Source organism: Zosterops lateralis, assembly GCF_965231275.1.
Source record: "Zosterops lateralis genome assembly, chromosome: 3".
NCBI lineage: Eukaryota > Metazoa > Chordata > Aves > Passeriformes > Zosteropidae > Zosterops > Zosterops lateralis.
The window spans coordinates 48,434,113-48,447,965 of record NC_139764.1 but is presented as its reverse complement, the minus strand read 5'-3'; the positions used below and the strand labels follow the sequence as shown (position 1 = coordinate 48,447,965).

Here is a 13,853-nt window from a genome sequence, read left to right as displayed (position 1 = left end):
CTACTGATGTTCATTATTGATCTACAACATTACAAGATAGAAACATGATTCTCATTAAGCAGATTAAAGAAAAATATATAGCCTTAAATAGGTAGATGTCTCACTAAAAGAAATGTAAACAAGTGATTTCGTTATTGTGACCTTGGTGTTGCAAAGTATCTGCAATGTAGATTTTGAGTGTGTGTGTTTATATGTAGGTGTCTGTAGAGGATCGCCTTAAACAGTTACAGGAGGCACACCGAGATTTTGGACCTGCATCACAGCATTTTCTTTCCAGTAAGTTCCTTGAATTAATAGATATATGTAAGATATGATGGCTTTCTCAAAATCTGACTGATCTTTACTCTAGGTTGCCCTATGGCTTGAAGAAGTTCCTCTTTCATGATATTAAGTACATCCTTGTTTTTGTAGGAGTGTTTCATCTTCATAACTTCATTGCCATTTTGTCTGGTGTGCTTCCCACTTTCTGAGACGGTTTTGCACTCTTTGCTTTATTCTTTGTCCTCTGTTACAGTGTCTGGCCAATGACTGTTCCAGAATCTTTGCATGTTTGCAACCACATCTTTTCATCCTTTGCCAACTCTTTCTTCTATTTCCTTTTGCTTCCACACTTTCTGGGATGGCACAAAGGAAGAGCTCCATGGATTTTTATTTTTTTTTTCCCTAAAGACTCCATGTGTTACATTCCTGGAACTTTAAGTAAAGAGCTGAGAAAAGCAAACATGCATTGCTTCCTCAGGACCTATCCATGCATCTTTTTAATATGCATTTTAGAGATGTAAATCTATAATCTCACATCTACTAAGAGGGGAAAAGCTGAGTTGATACAATTGTTACACATAAGATAGTTTATGGTACCAAGGTCCCTGATGGTTTCCTGATGCTTCTGCCTACCTGCCACCAGAGCTAATGAGACAGAATTTTAACCCAACCACCTCTCCAGTTTTTCACTGAGAGCTTCTATATAAAAAAGATAGCATTATTGCAGGAGTTAAGAAGTCAACAAAATGAGCAGCTCTTTCTCAAAGGTTCTGAAGTAGTGTATGTAACTGTATAGCTAAACTGCTATTATAATTTAAATCACTAAATAAATCTTGATTTTTTTTTCTTGACTTACGTTACAACCATGTTCTTATTTTGAATTGCCAGTTAGGTTTTCATTAAATGCAGTGTATATAAAATATTACAGCTGTTTGCATAACAGCAATTCTGGGAGCCATTTATTCCTTTTTTTAGATTGACAGAACAAACAAACAACTTCAAAAGAATATGATTTATTTCTTTTATAAAGCCCTATTGGAAATATTGCATTCTGTTGCCACATTGGTTTTGTAGCTCTTGCAGTCTCAAAAGTGTAACCTGGTCAGCACTCCTGTGTAATAATTTGTTCAAAAGATCGTAGATAGTGTGCTACCTTTGGCACTGCTGCAGAATGCCAGATGAACTGTTTGCAAGATTAGTCAGTCTAGTCTCTGTAAATAAAAGATTAGGAAGCAATGTAAAAGTTGTTTCTTAGAATGTAGCTCTTATTCTAGTTGAAGGAGAATCAATGGAAGAGTCCATGTGTAAAGCTTGCCAGGAAAGGTTGGCTGGTTTTGTTTGTCTTGGCCTGGATCATTTCCTAGAATTGGCTTACAACATGCCACAATAAAACACCGTGTTCACAAGTCTGAGTGGTGAACTGACTTTGTTGCTGGTTAAAACGTTCATAGAATTATGTCCACAGAGACTATGCAGTGTCTTATCAGCATTCCTCAGCCATGTTTAGGGAATATTCTTCAGGCTTAAGGAGACATTCAGTTTGTTACATACCAAAGTAAAAAAGGGGAAGTTTCCAGGATGGTTTTCGTGTTGGTGGATACCACAAAAAATTACAGTTAAGTAACACAGTTTTGGAAAAATAAACAATATGTAGTTATTCATTTAAACCATTTGCCAGTAGCAACCTCTTTCCCCACACCAAAGCATCTTAAAAAACAACAACAACAACAAAAAAACAACAACCAAACTTTTTCTAGAGCTTTAAGAAGATAGAGTTAAAGAACCTATACCTACAACTTTATATAATGTCTGGTAAATGTAAATCAGAGACAGTAACTTCAGAAGTAAAGTAATAATAGAAAATACTATTACATCTGGAAAGTTGAAGACTTTATCCTGACAGGTTGAGAGACTGTGTATTCTAAATCAAAATTTTCAAACCTTTTTAGCAGCAATAAGTGACTTCTAGCTGTGAGGAACAAGTAGAGTAGTAGTCTGAATAAAACAATCTCAAACTCCTAAGACTGAGATTGATCATGTATGTATGTCTTCTGCAAATCTTCATTTCCAAAGTTGCATTTCTGAATTAAAGGCCAGGTTTTTATCTGTGCTTATGTGACAGTAACTATTTTCAGTTTACCTCACCTATGTGTTACTTTTCCTCCAAATACTAAGAAGGAACCATAATTTGCCATCACACCATCTTCAACTGACTAGATCCTAGTTATCATTTAATCAGGATTTTTTGCTAGCAAGACACCTATTTCTGCCTGTTCATCAGATTCATAGAATGATAGAATAGCCCTGTTTGAAAAGGACCGACCTCAAAAGATCACTTAGTCCAACCTTTTATAGGAAAGGGAGCCCAGATGAGAATATCCAGCACCCTGGTTCCAGCCCTGTTAGTCCAGTGATTTCATCTCTGCGGTGGCTAGAAATGTTTCTTTATTAAAAAGACACAGTGCAGCAGTTGATACTACTGTTTGACTTCTTGGAACAACAATTGCATGGATTCATGCAGACCATCACTATGAAAGGTCTTCGAAATATTTTTGAAGACTACCAAACAATATATTAGCCCTTTGTAAAATGTTCTGTGTTAGGAGTCTGAGGTAAAGCTGTATTAGTAGGCCACTGCAATCTGCAATCCCTCTTTTTGCTGAGCTATTTGTCCCCTCCCTTCATTGGGAGGCAGAATTTGGTTGATTTGTTTTTCAGTGCTTCTGAGATGGAAGGTAAGCACTTTCCAAGTTAGTTACTGATCGGTAAATTTTGTGCATCTCTAACACAGATAAAAGTGAAGAATCCTTATAATCCATTATTCTTTGCAAAAAAAAATTCTTTTTGGTGCCTCCTAACTTCAGAAATAGTAACTTGATTTTTCTGTAATTAATTTATTTTCCAAGGCTGACTGATCCACTATTCTCTGCTATGTTTCTTGTATGCTTTCTAAGATGAACACATGAACATCCACAGAGCACTGATTCCACATGTTCCCTAACAAAGCTTATGTCTCCAGTGGCCTGCTCAAAGCATCTCTCAGCCATACTAATATCTGCAGGCCTGCTAGTGAATACCAAGTTGATAACTACTATGTTCCATTTTCTTCAGTGATTTTTAAAAGAAAATGGTAATCTCATTTTCCAGACTTTTATACAGCAGAGAGTTTTACAAAGGTTGTTCCCAAATAAATAGAATATTACTTGTTCCATAATAATTGGGAATTTAATTACAATGTTTAGTTCATATTTATGTCACTGCAGAATATCTATATATGTCATAGCAAATAAATTGTAGTTAAGCAAATTCTTACTTAGCTGCCATAATTCATGTGAACAGGATGTCACAGGAGCCACCATAGGTGCCAAATTGCAACACTAGAGAATGAAACTCTAAAGCTGTCACCTTCCCCTATCAGGTTGATTTCACTTTTTTTTTTTTTCAGATTCATAAAGGCCTAAGGATTGCTTTATAGCAGGCTATGTCTGTTTGAGCATTTAGCCTTTGCTATGTTTTTTCTTTACCTACATCTTTTTTGCAAATGTTATCTTCTTCAAATAAAGATGGAATTTTCTCTTTTTTTTTTTTTTCTTTCCAGTAAAGAAAGTGGTTTACTTTATTCCTGTAATTTCCCTAATATTCTTCCCAGTTAATCTGTTTTTCAGGATATGAATATTTCTTAAATTATAAGCCATGATATTTGTGTGGTTTAGGCAGAAGTCACAGCCATGAAAATGAAACCTCTGGGCGTCAGCCAGCTGGTCACAGGGCAAGACCTACCTCTGTCTGTAGCTGCCACAGCCTGTGGGGCTTATGCAGCTTGAAAGGCTCGACTGGAGTTTTGAGAGGTCTTTGGGGAAGAAGAGAGAGTTACTTTCAAGTGGATTTTTTTTTTCCCAAGAGAGGATGAATCCTAAAGTGGGCCAAGCTTGCAGAAAATTACATTAATTGAGAGTTTAATTACTTGAGATCCAGTGTAGATCAAAGCCGTCTCATTTTACCAGGGTTCTAAATGAGGCTGTTAGGACCCGAGAGCAGGCGCTCTGTGTCAGAAGCACTGACCTATGTGTGCAATGTAAATTCATCCCGTTGTGGTGATCACTTATTCCTGCCTGTTCTTTCAATCTCTGCTTCCACAGGGAATCTAGTGCAAGGAGGTTTTTCCATGCTAAAATCCTAATTACCCGGACACTAGTCTGGTAATTTCTGATGTGTGACCCTATGGTTTTTCAGTAAATAGCTATTTTTAAGTTGAGCACCAACAGTCCTGTTGTCTCAAACACTTTTTAAGTTTTACCTCTTGGGATCTTTAGATCAGCAGAGTTGCAGAGTCATGTCTTTTTGCCTTTTTCAACTCAGTACTGAAGCCTTCCTGATATTGTAGATGATATCTGATAAATTCTTCTAAGATTACAGTTCTTTAGCATGGAGTGCTTAGAGAGGTTTTAATTGTTTGGTTTGTTTTGTTTTGTTTTTATTTTTTTTCTGGCCATACAGTGTTAATCAATATTAATTTGAGTTGCAAATAGGAACTAAGGGTTGTAACTAATAAAAACAAGGTTGATATTTCTTCTTATTGTTCTGTTGCAGAACATTATTTATACTAGTGGAATAATTTATTTTAAAAGCATAAACTGATAATAATCCTATAGAGGTAGGAAAACAAGTGTCTGCAGTTTTCCTAAATGGGTAGCTTGCTTGCTCAGAATTTATCATCCTTCTTTGAAATAGAATCATCACATTTGTTTTATTTCCAGCATGGCATCAAATAGATGCGTGTAATCATCCTGATAGATTGCCATAATTTTCTTCTGCTGCTTTTCTAGTTGCTGAAAGTAGTCTGGGAAATATTAATTGTTTCTATTTAATTTATTATAACCATGTTAATTGTAAAATAAATAAAAGATAGTTAGATGTTTTTTAATATGACAGGTACTTTCTAATAACAACCTTCTTTTTATTTCCTCAGCCTCAGTGCAGTTTCCATGGCAGAGATCTGTTTCACATAACAAAGTGCCCTATTATATCAAGTAAGTTTGCCTTCATTCCTTTTTTTCTTAAGTATAACAGAGGGTCCTATCACCATAACCTAGCAGAAAAACATAGGTACTAAGTAGTTGCCAGAAATGCTATTGGGAGTTTCTCTATGTAGTGTGATGCTGACTATACTATAAAGTCGTGTTTATTGTTTTGTGTGCTGTGTAATTTAGAAATATGTAAAAACCAGTCACTGACAAACCCTAATTAAAAACCTCACTCACATAAGAAACAGCAGAGGCACTCCAGTATAATACACTGCCAGCATTCAAACTGGACTTGTGTGTGTGGCTCATTCAGAGTATAAACTGTAGAGGGAAAAACAACTGAATAAATAATGTATTAAAAATTACAAAGTTCATAACCTAGAGGAAAACAGTGGCAACTAATATCTATTCAGCCCGTTCATAATTTTGTGCAAAATTCCTTTGAAAATAGGCATGGCTGGACTGTCCTTTTGTCATCTTCTTTACTTTATGGGCATTTTTATAGTAATTGATATTAAGATAAATTTTACTGTGATGTGAATATTTATAATTTTTTTAAATACCTTGATTACCAAGAGGAATGGTTGAGAAACTTATTTTGAAAATAATAAGGAATACCTAAGGTACAGAGGTCTGGAGATCTTGATGTGTTCTACAAAGAGCAATCTCTAACTTGACTTTTCTTACTCTACCAGTGTTTATTTTGTTTTCCTGTACTTTTAAGGTCAAATATTGCAGCTTTGAGAGGAGACTATGTCTTTACTACAAAGATAAATGAAATTTTAAGAAGGTACAATGTATAAACAAGACCCAGAGTAGTTCATTTTAGGCTGAAGGAAATCTGTTTAAAATGTTATCAGTTTGGGTTTGGGAAAACAGTAGGGTTTTAAAGTCTGTAGGATGACTGTGAATTGGACCTGAGGATAGTTCATTTAAAAAGAATTTAAGTGAGGATTTTTTACTATTGCATATTGCTCATAACTTTGAGAGCCACATTTTGTGCTTCAAATGATTTATAAGTACTTGAGAGCTTTGAAAAGCAGGTAGCAATAAATCTGTCGATCGAACCTGTTAGCATTCTTGAGATGTAGCAGTTGTTTTTAAGCTGTCATACCAAGATTAATTTCTTTAAAGGCTCTGAGTAGGTAACTAGAGAAAGCAAAAACCTGCTATCAACATCCTTGAATTCTCTCTAAAAGCATTTGTGCTTCTGCTCAAAAGTTTTGCAAGAGGCAGCAAAATCTGTGACACAACGGAGAAGAGGTTGCTGCCTCCCTCCCAGTGGAGGAAGAGAGGGCAGAAGTTGGATGTGGAGGCACACTCACTGCTCAGGCTCAGGCAGAAGTGGCGTTAAAATGATCACACCTGCAGCAGTAATTCAAGGAAAATGCTGAAGTGGCAAACTACAGAAAGCAAGAAGAAAACTACTCTAAACTTGACATTTTTTCTTGCGGGTATGTCCTTAGTGGCTGTTGGAAGATTCATGTTCCTGTTCTACCTTATCAGAGTCAATATCTGGAGTTGAGGGCATGAGTTGGCCTCAGAGGGTTCTGTGGAGCTCACCAGTTTCATTCAGAGCTGGGGAACAGAGATAGGAACAGATCGAACAAACTAAGATATACTTTCTGATCTGTGCTGGGCAAAGCAAAGATTTTAAACTTGGATATTTCCTCAGCAGAAGTTCAGTTTTTGAGATTTTTTTTTTTTTTTCATTGGTGGTTCAGAAGAAAATCGTTCCAGCATGTGCACTAGGTGCAATCCTTCAAGCACACCAGTTGGTGGCATTAAAAGAAGGTATACCCATGGGGGTAGTGGAAGAGTGAACAGAGATAAGAAACACTACTCCATCTGGTTTTAACAGCTGGCTTGGGAGGCAGTGGAAGACTGAGCAGAGATAAGAAACGATGCCCCACCCAGTTTTTAACAGCTGGCTTGTTATCAGAGAAGGCAGTTACTCCCTCCCTTTTGGAGTTACAACAGATAAAGAAAAATCTCCCCAGCCGAGATTTGGCCACCTCTTTGTTTTGGTCAAGTACTCTTAAGTATCCACCACTTAGTCTCCTTGGTAACTTATGGGAAAAAAATTCTTTAAAGTAAAAAAGGAACAAACCTAACCCCAAACAATAGGGAAAATTTCTGTTGTTGTTCATTTACATCAATTTGGATCATACAAATAAGATATCCTTGGCCTCCATCACAGTAAATGAAAAAAAAAATAAAGCCTATATTACATAGGCTTTCAATAAAAATATTCTAAAGAGAAACAAAATAATAAATGAAATACTACGATCATTAAACATCCATGAGGGAAACATGATGAATATGCAGAAAGCGTAATTACCCTAGCATTTCTCATTGCTTTTCTTTTAAGTATGATTTAAGTGTTCTTCAGTCATGTACCTTTCAATGCCATAAATTATTAGAAATTTGTGCTGTGCAGAAGAAACAAAAGGATTATACAGAAGAGGTTGCAGTAAGTTTAATCTCATGCATGGCATTGCATAGGGAGAGCAAATTCTTGTTGCAACCATTAAATTGATCGATACCAAAGTCCATGGTTGCCTTGTCTTTTCTGTAATCCTGCAAAGTGGCTGGCATCACCAGCGTCTTAGAAATCCCATTTTATCAACTCCTATATTCTGTTCAGCTTTATGGGGACAGGAATAAAATGCTTTCTGCTTCTCCATTTTTTAGGACTCTTCAGAAAGTCTTTGCTGATGCTTGGTTTATGCCTGTATGGGGAAGAGGGGGAGAAGTAATGGAAGAGAGAGAAAAAAAATCTTTTTTCTTATTATAATTATATCCGTAATCTCATTCTTACAAGTATTAGGTGTTTCCCTTAGAAGGGAAAACAAAATCTAATTTACAGAAGAAGGTAATACAGGTTTGAAGGTTTGAGCATTTCTTCAATTACCAGTTTCTGTGTTTGTCTTCGTTTTCAATTAAAGAAATGCAGCAGCACATTTCTCTGGAGTGATTGCAAAATATCTGCATATAAATTGTTCTACCAACCTCTGAGGTACAATACTCTTGTGATGCATTATGCCAACTCTTTTCACCACAAAAACGTATTTTCTAATGGACTTAAAAAAAGAAAATATGCAGTATCTAGAAAAAACCACCATGACATTAAGTGGAGATGTTATGCCATTTGAAATTTGGCACGGGTAGCAAAATCAGAGTTCTGAGTGCTGTCAATTCATTGGTGTTCAGTAAAGATTCCGATTTTGGATAATGTTTTGTGCAAATGAATGCAGGAACAGAAACATACTTAACATCATGCCAGAGTGCTGTTTCTTGTAATGTTCACCAGTGGTTATCAACAGAGGCCTTGTCCATGATAAGAAATGAGAAAAAATACCCATAACCTGTTTCTAGTTTTCTCTCTTGTACAAAAAAGTTGAAAAGGAACAAATGGAATCTTTTCACAACTCCATGAGCATCCTGAAACACCTGGAGATGTTGAACTTAATCCATTCATTTCAATAGGACTGTTCTTTTATTTCTAGAGTATAAATTAAATGACATGCTAACTGTTTCACAGCTTTTTATTTACAGTCAGGAAGTGTTTTTAAAATGGATTATCTTTGCCAATTATAACTAGAAAGCTGCGAGCAAACATAACGAATAAGAAACAGATTGTAAGGGCAAATGTTTGTCATGTAAGATTTAGAGCACTTCATTAATATGTGGGGGATTTGTAGTTTGGAGTATTTCATGGTTATCGTGGTTTTTTGTTAGTGAAATTTATACAAATGCGTTTAGACTTTTTAAATTACACTTCTTTGTCAGGTCATATATTCATGGATGCATGTTTTGCTGTGTGGCTCATATTGGGTCCATAAGTTTGGCAGAAGAGATTTAGAAGACTCTTGCTCTGAATATCTTGTTCTTTTGATAGGAACAGCAACAACAACAAAAATGATTTCTCTGTGAAATGCTTTTAATTCTTTCCTGACTAAACCATGAGAAAAGATGTAATATGTTCATACAACTTATGCTACTGCCCTGTAGAGCAGCTCACTTCTGTAATAGGAGAAATCCCTCTTTATGCTGCCCACTGAACAGAATGAAATCTTGTACCCTGGGGTCTTGTACACCTTGAAAAATTACTTTTTTTGGTGCCATCTACAAGCAAGATGAATAATGGGCCGAGTTGTTATTCACCTTCAAACAAAGTTGCTATCACCTCACTCTACGAGTAGTTCTTGACATTAGCAGGGTACTTGCAAGAGAAGGTGCTTTTTGCATAGTCATCACTTGACCTGGGACAGAAGTGCCATGGTAGTTGTAACAGACAGAGAAGACTCTGCAGGTTTCTCTGCTCTTGGTAAAGTGCTTAGTTTGAATCTTCTCGGAAGTTCAGTGAGATGATTTTTTAATAGCTTTTATTAAATTTACAGTCATGTGGTTTTCCCATGGCTTTGTCCAGCAAAGTCTGGTTTTGGTACCTAAATGAAATCTGCCTCTGGAATATATTTGGTGATGGTAGCAGCACTGCCCGTGACGATGAAGCTGGTGCCTCCCCTTGACGTGAACAGACTGTTGGGCTGGTGATTCATTCACTCTGAGCTCATTGCTCTTCTCTGCAGGATCTTTGTATGGAGTTGCTTGCCTGTTGCCAGTGTTTTCTTGCTGGGTGTTTTGGGATTAGGCTGGCACAGTCATGTTCTCCCTCTGTAGTCACTTAGAGCTGTCAGGTAGTACTGACTTCAGGGTATTGGAAGGGATTCTCTCTTTCCTTTTTTCAGTTGCGCAAATGATGTTCACTTGGCCTCCTTTCTCACAAATTCTCTGTAGCACAAAAAGAAACTGAGTGATAAGATTTAAAAGCCTGTTGGTCTTTGTGGTCTGGCACTAATGTATTTCTTTTGCAAATAAAATAGAAATAGGAAATATTTTATGGTCATTATTTTATTAGGTATAAATTTCATGTTATCTGTTTTTCTGTAAAGATAAAATTTAGCTGTTCAGATATTTACTGCATCAAATGGAGAAAACAATATTACAGTTCAGGACACAGAAATTTTTGATTTCTCATTCACCTTTTCTGCTTCATGTTAAGTAAACACAAAATAGGAAAAAAAATTTTTTTGTATGGCATGTTGTCACTATTAAAGTGATTTTCGTCTTTCAGAGAAAACTACTGAAACTCTGTATTTAAAGGATACAGTTTCAATAATGAAACTGTCATTTGCTCTTAATTATTGGAAACTTGATTTAAGGGATAATGTTTGATTAGTAAAATCAGCTCTTATTCATTGCATATGGATTTATAAATTACTTACAAGCTGGAATCTAAATTGCAATTAACTATACCCACATCCTAATCAAGTATTGCAAACGTGTAATGGACTATATTTCCAGAGGGGGAATAAAAAAAAGGACAAGGATTTATTTAAGTATTTAAGTACTTTTTCTTCTATATTTTTAACAATTGAAAAAAAAAAAATAAAAGAGAGAAAAGGTCTCTGGACTTAGCTAAATAAACTTTGCCCTTCTGCTGCAGCTCTCAGGAATATCCTCACAGCACCCCACTAGTCAGAAATATATTTGTTCGTGGAACCATATGTTTAATGCCAGAAAACAGGGAACTGAGAAATAATGGCTGCAATTCAAAGTCCCCATGATCACGGCTAGTTTTGACATCATATTTTCTGAGGCAGTAAACAAGATTTGACTCAGCTAAATTGCATGTAGTTTACATGCAGTGTTTGCATTGATATTTCACCACTTTAAAAAAAGGGAAATGTATTTCTTTATATACATCTATTTATAGCTTCTGTCACAGTACTTCCACATACCTTTACTTTTAACATATTAAGGTGCTTTTTTCCTCAGAATATCCTAAGAAGTCTTTTTCACTTGTTGACGTGAAAATCACCAGTTGTTTTGGGTTTTTTTTGTTTTCTTTTGGAACTTGACTTTTGGGAGTGCCTTCTTAGGGAATTTGAGTTAAAGCCATATCCTTAAAACAAGTTTTATTAAACTGGTCACATATTGTATTCATTTCTATGGGCAGTTGCAGTGGGTTTAGTCAACAATTCTAAATGGGCAACATGATATTTATGAAATCCTGTTAACATGGTAGTGCAGACATTTGGCAGCTTCCAGAGTAGTTTTGAGATAATTAAGTAAGTTGAGCAGTATGAGCTATTATATTTTATTTCCTGTTCCTATTTACTTCAGTATTTGCTGAAGCTGTATGTGTTCTTTTTTTCTGATATACTGTAGTCTTTTGACACCAGGGTGAGGATTCTGGACAGTGATGAGCCTTTACCATGGCAAAGCATAAAATCTAAATATATTCTTTCTTGTTGCTGGCTTCATGATGATTTATTGGTATACCTTTTACAGGAAAATGATTGTCAATCTTCTTGTTTTTGAAATTACTCTTCTGGAAAAAGATAAGCATAGTGCTGTTTTAGAAGTGTCTTTCTAAAAAGTGCAAACCCACTGATTTACTGGTGTGCATTAGCTTTGGAGTTTAGCATTATCAGAGCCTCAACTGCCTTAGTGGAAATTTGAAACATGAATGCAGTTCATGTGATAATGATATCAAAATAAAATCAAATAAAAGCTTCTATTCAGAAAGATGTGTTCAGATGTAAAGATGTATTGAAGTGTTTTCTTCTGAATTGAGGAGAGTCAATCAAGGTCTGATAGAAGTTTTTTTGATTATTGTATAAATCTCTCTTCTTTAAATGTAGTCATGTTCATTCAGCAACAAGGAAATAATCACAAAGAGAGAAAAGATTTGTACCTACTGTATTAATAGGAGATACATATTTTGCCTATGAACTTCCATGAAAAACACCTCACAAAGCTGTGATATTGCCAGATAGACAAATGAGATCCATGGCAGAGTGCAGAGCATGATGATGGGGAGAGGCTGCCACTGAATACATAGACTAGACTCAAAGCTGGAAGGGTTATCCTGATGGATGGACTGCAAAATGAGGATAATGTCCCATTACAGAGACCCATTTCGTGCTCTTCCCACTGGTGTATGTTTGAAGCTAATGCATACTTCTGTCTGAGGACAGAAAGGTCCTCAGCACTTTCTTAGAAGCTTACCTTCACTTATGGTACATGTCCTGTCTCTGCAGTTCTTTGGAGCAATGACTTTCTATACATTTTTTTTGTACCATATAGCATAAAAGGGTTCATTCTTGATTGGTTTCTTGGTAAAAAAATAAACATTGATGATAAATTACTGAGCACTCACTGAGGTACAGCCATTTATATATAGTAAATTATGCTACAGTTCGCTATGTTTAATGCCAAAGTGGCCTTTAAAAAGTCATTATTTACAACCAAGTATCCCTCTATGCAGAAAAAAAAGGGTATATTAAGAATTTTTAAATAGAAACAAATGTGAAATTAGTGTTCTCTGAGCATTACTGTTAAATTTGCTAACATAGCATAATTTCGTTTTTCATTAACTTTTAAAGGGAATCCTATGATCCTTTTAACATGACTTCTCTGATTAATTACCTTACAAATCTAATTCAAATGTATTTAATATATTTAATATTGATAAATACAAGTAAAGTGTGGCTTGTAGAAGAGAATTGGAGATTTCAGTGGACCTGACACAATACATGTTTTGACCCCTATGGCTGCCTACTTGAAACCCTGATAAATTGAAACAGCAACACTAAACAGTAGGTTAAGGGATGCTGCCTATTGAATCTCTGTTCTGTGAACTGTAGTGTAGAGCATGTCCCCTAAATCAAGAAATTTATTGACTGGTTGTGTGAATGGTGATCCGGCTTCCCATTGGACTCCAGGATCTTAAAGGTCCTTTCCAACCTAAATGATCATGTTATATATTAAATAAATGTTACAGGTGAAGCTTATCATTGTCTGTATTCTGATACATGTGCTCAGATATACAAAGAAGATTGAAATAAAATCTCAAGATTTTAATTTTTAAATTATTTTTACAACTGTATTTATTGTTTTACAGCATAGGAAATTTTGTATTTTACCTTATTAGTGTGTGTCTTAGCTGCAGGGTCCGAGTCCAGCTCTTACTATCAAAATGAGAATCAAAAGTAAATATTGTTAAATATGGTGGGCTATTGTCTGACTAACTTTGTGATTATAAAATCAAGTAGCTGGATGGTAAAGATTATTTAAATTAAAGCTGAGGGATTTCTTGCCACTTAATGCAGAAAATCAAAATATCTTTAAGATTTTATTCTTTGAAAGTGCATATGTGTGTTTCCTGAAACTTTAATTACTTTGTTCCTTTGTAGTCATGAGACACAGACAACTTGTTGGGATCATCCTAAAATGACTGATCTCTTCCAGTCCTTAGGTGAGTGCATTCGTAAAAGCATTGTGATTTTTATTCCATGAGTAAAAGCTGTGTTTGAATACTGAATATGTCTTGAGTTCTCATGATCTGAGTGTAACAGCATTTCCTGCTTTGTGATGAGACACAGTTTGCCCAAAACCTACTGCCTTGGTCACGTTGTGTATTGTCTTTTGGCAATATTAATTCTGAACCATAAACCCTGACTGTATGCCTTAATGCAGTACCTTGGGATTTTTCTTCTT

The 13,853-nt window shown here is 35.6% G+C and overlaps 1 protein-coding gene across 6 annotated transcripts in view; it reads left to right on the top strand.

The window, feature by feature from the left end:
- The window catches only part of UTRN (utrophin), a gene marked incomplete at its 3' end in the record, with an annotated part of 340,309 nt that overhangs the window by 266,718 nt on the left and 59,738 nt on the right, over window positions 1-13,853 (top strand). For all 6 annotated transcript variants that reach the window (XM_083856272.1, XM_083856271.1, XM_083856273.1 and 3 more), the window contains 3 exons: window positions 198-276; window positions 5,231-5,291; window positions 13,550-13,611. In XM_083856272.1, the coding sequence (XP_083712398.1) occupies window positions 198-276; window positions 5,231-5,291; window positions 13,550-13,611 (202 nt within the window). The remainder of the gene's footprint in view (window positions 1-197; window positions 277-5,230; window positions 5,292-13,549; window positions 13,612-13,853) is intronic.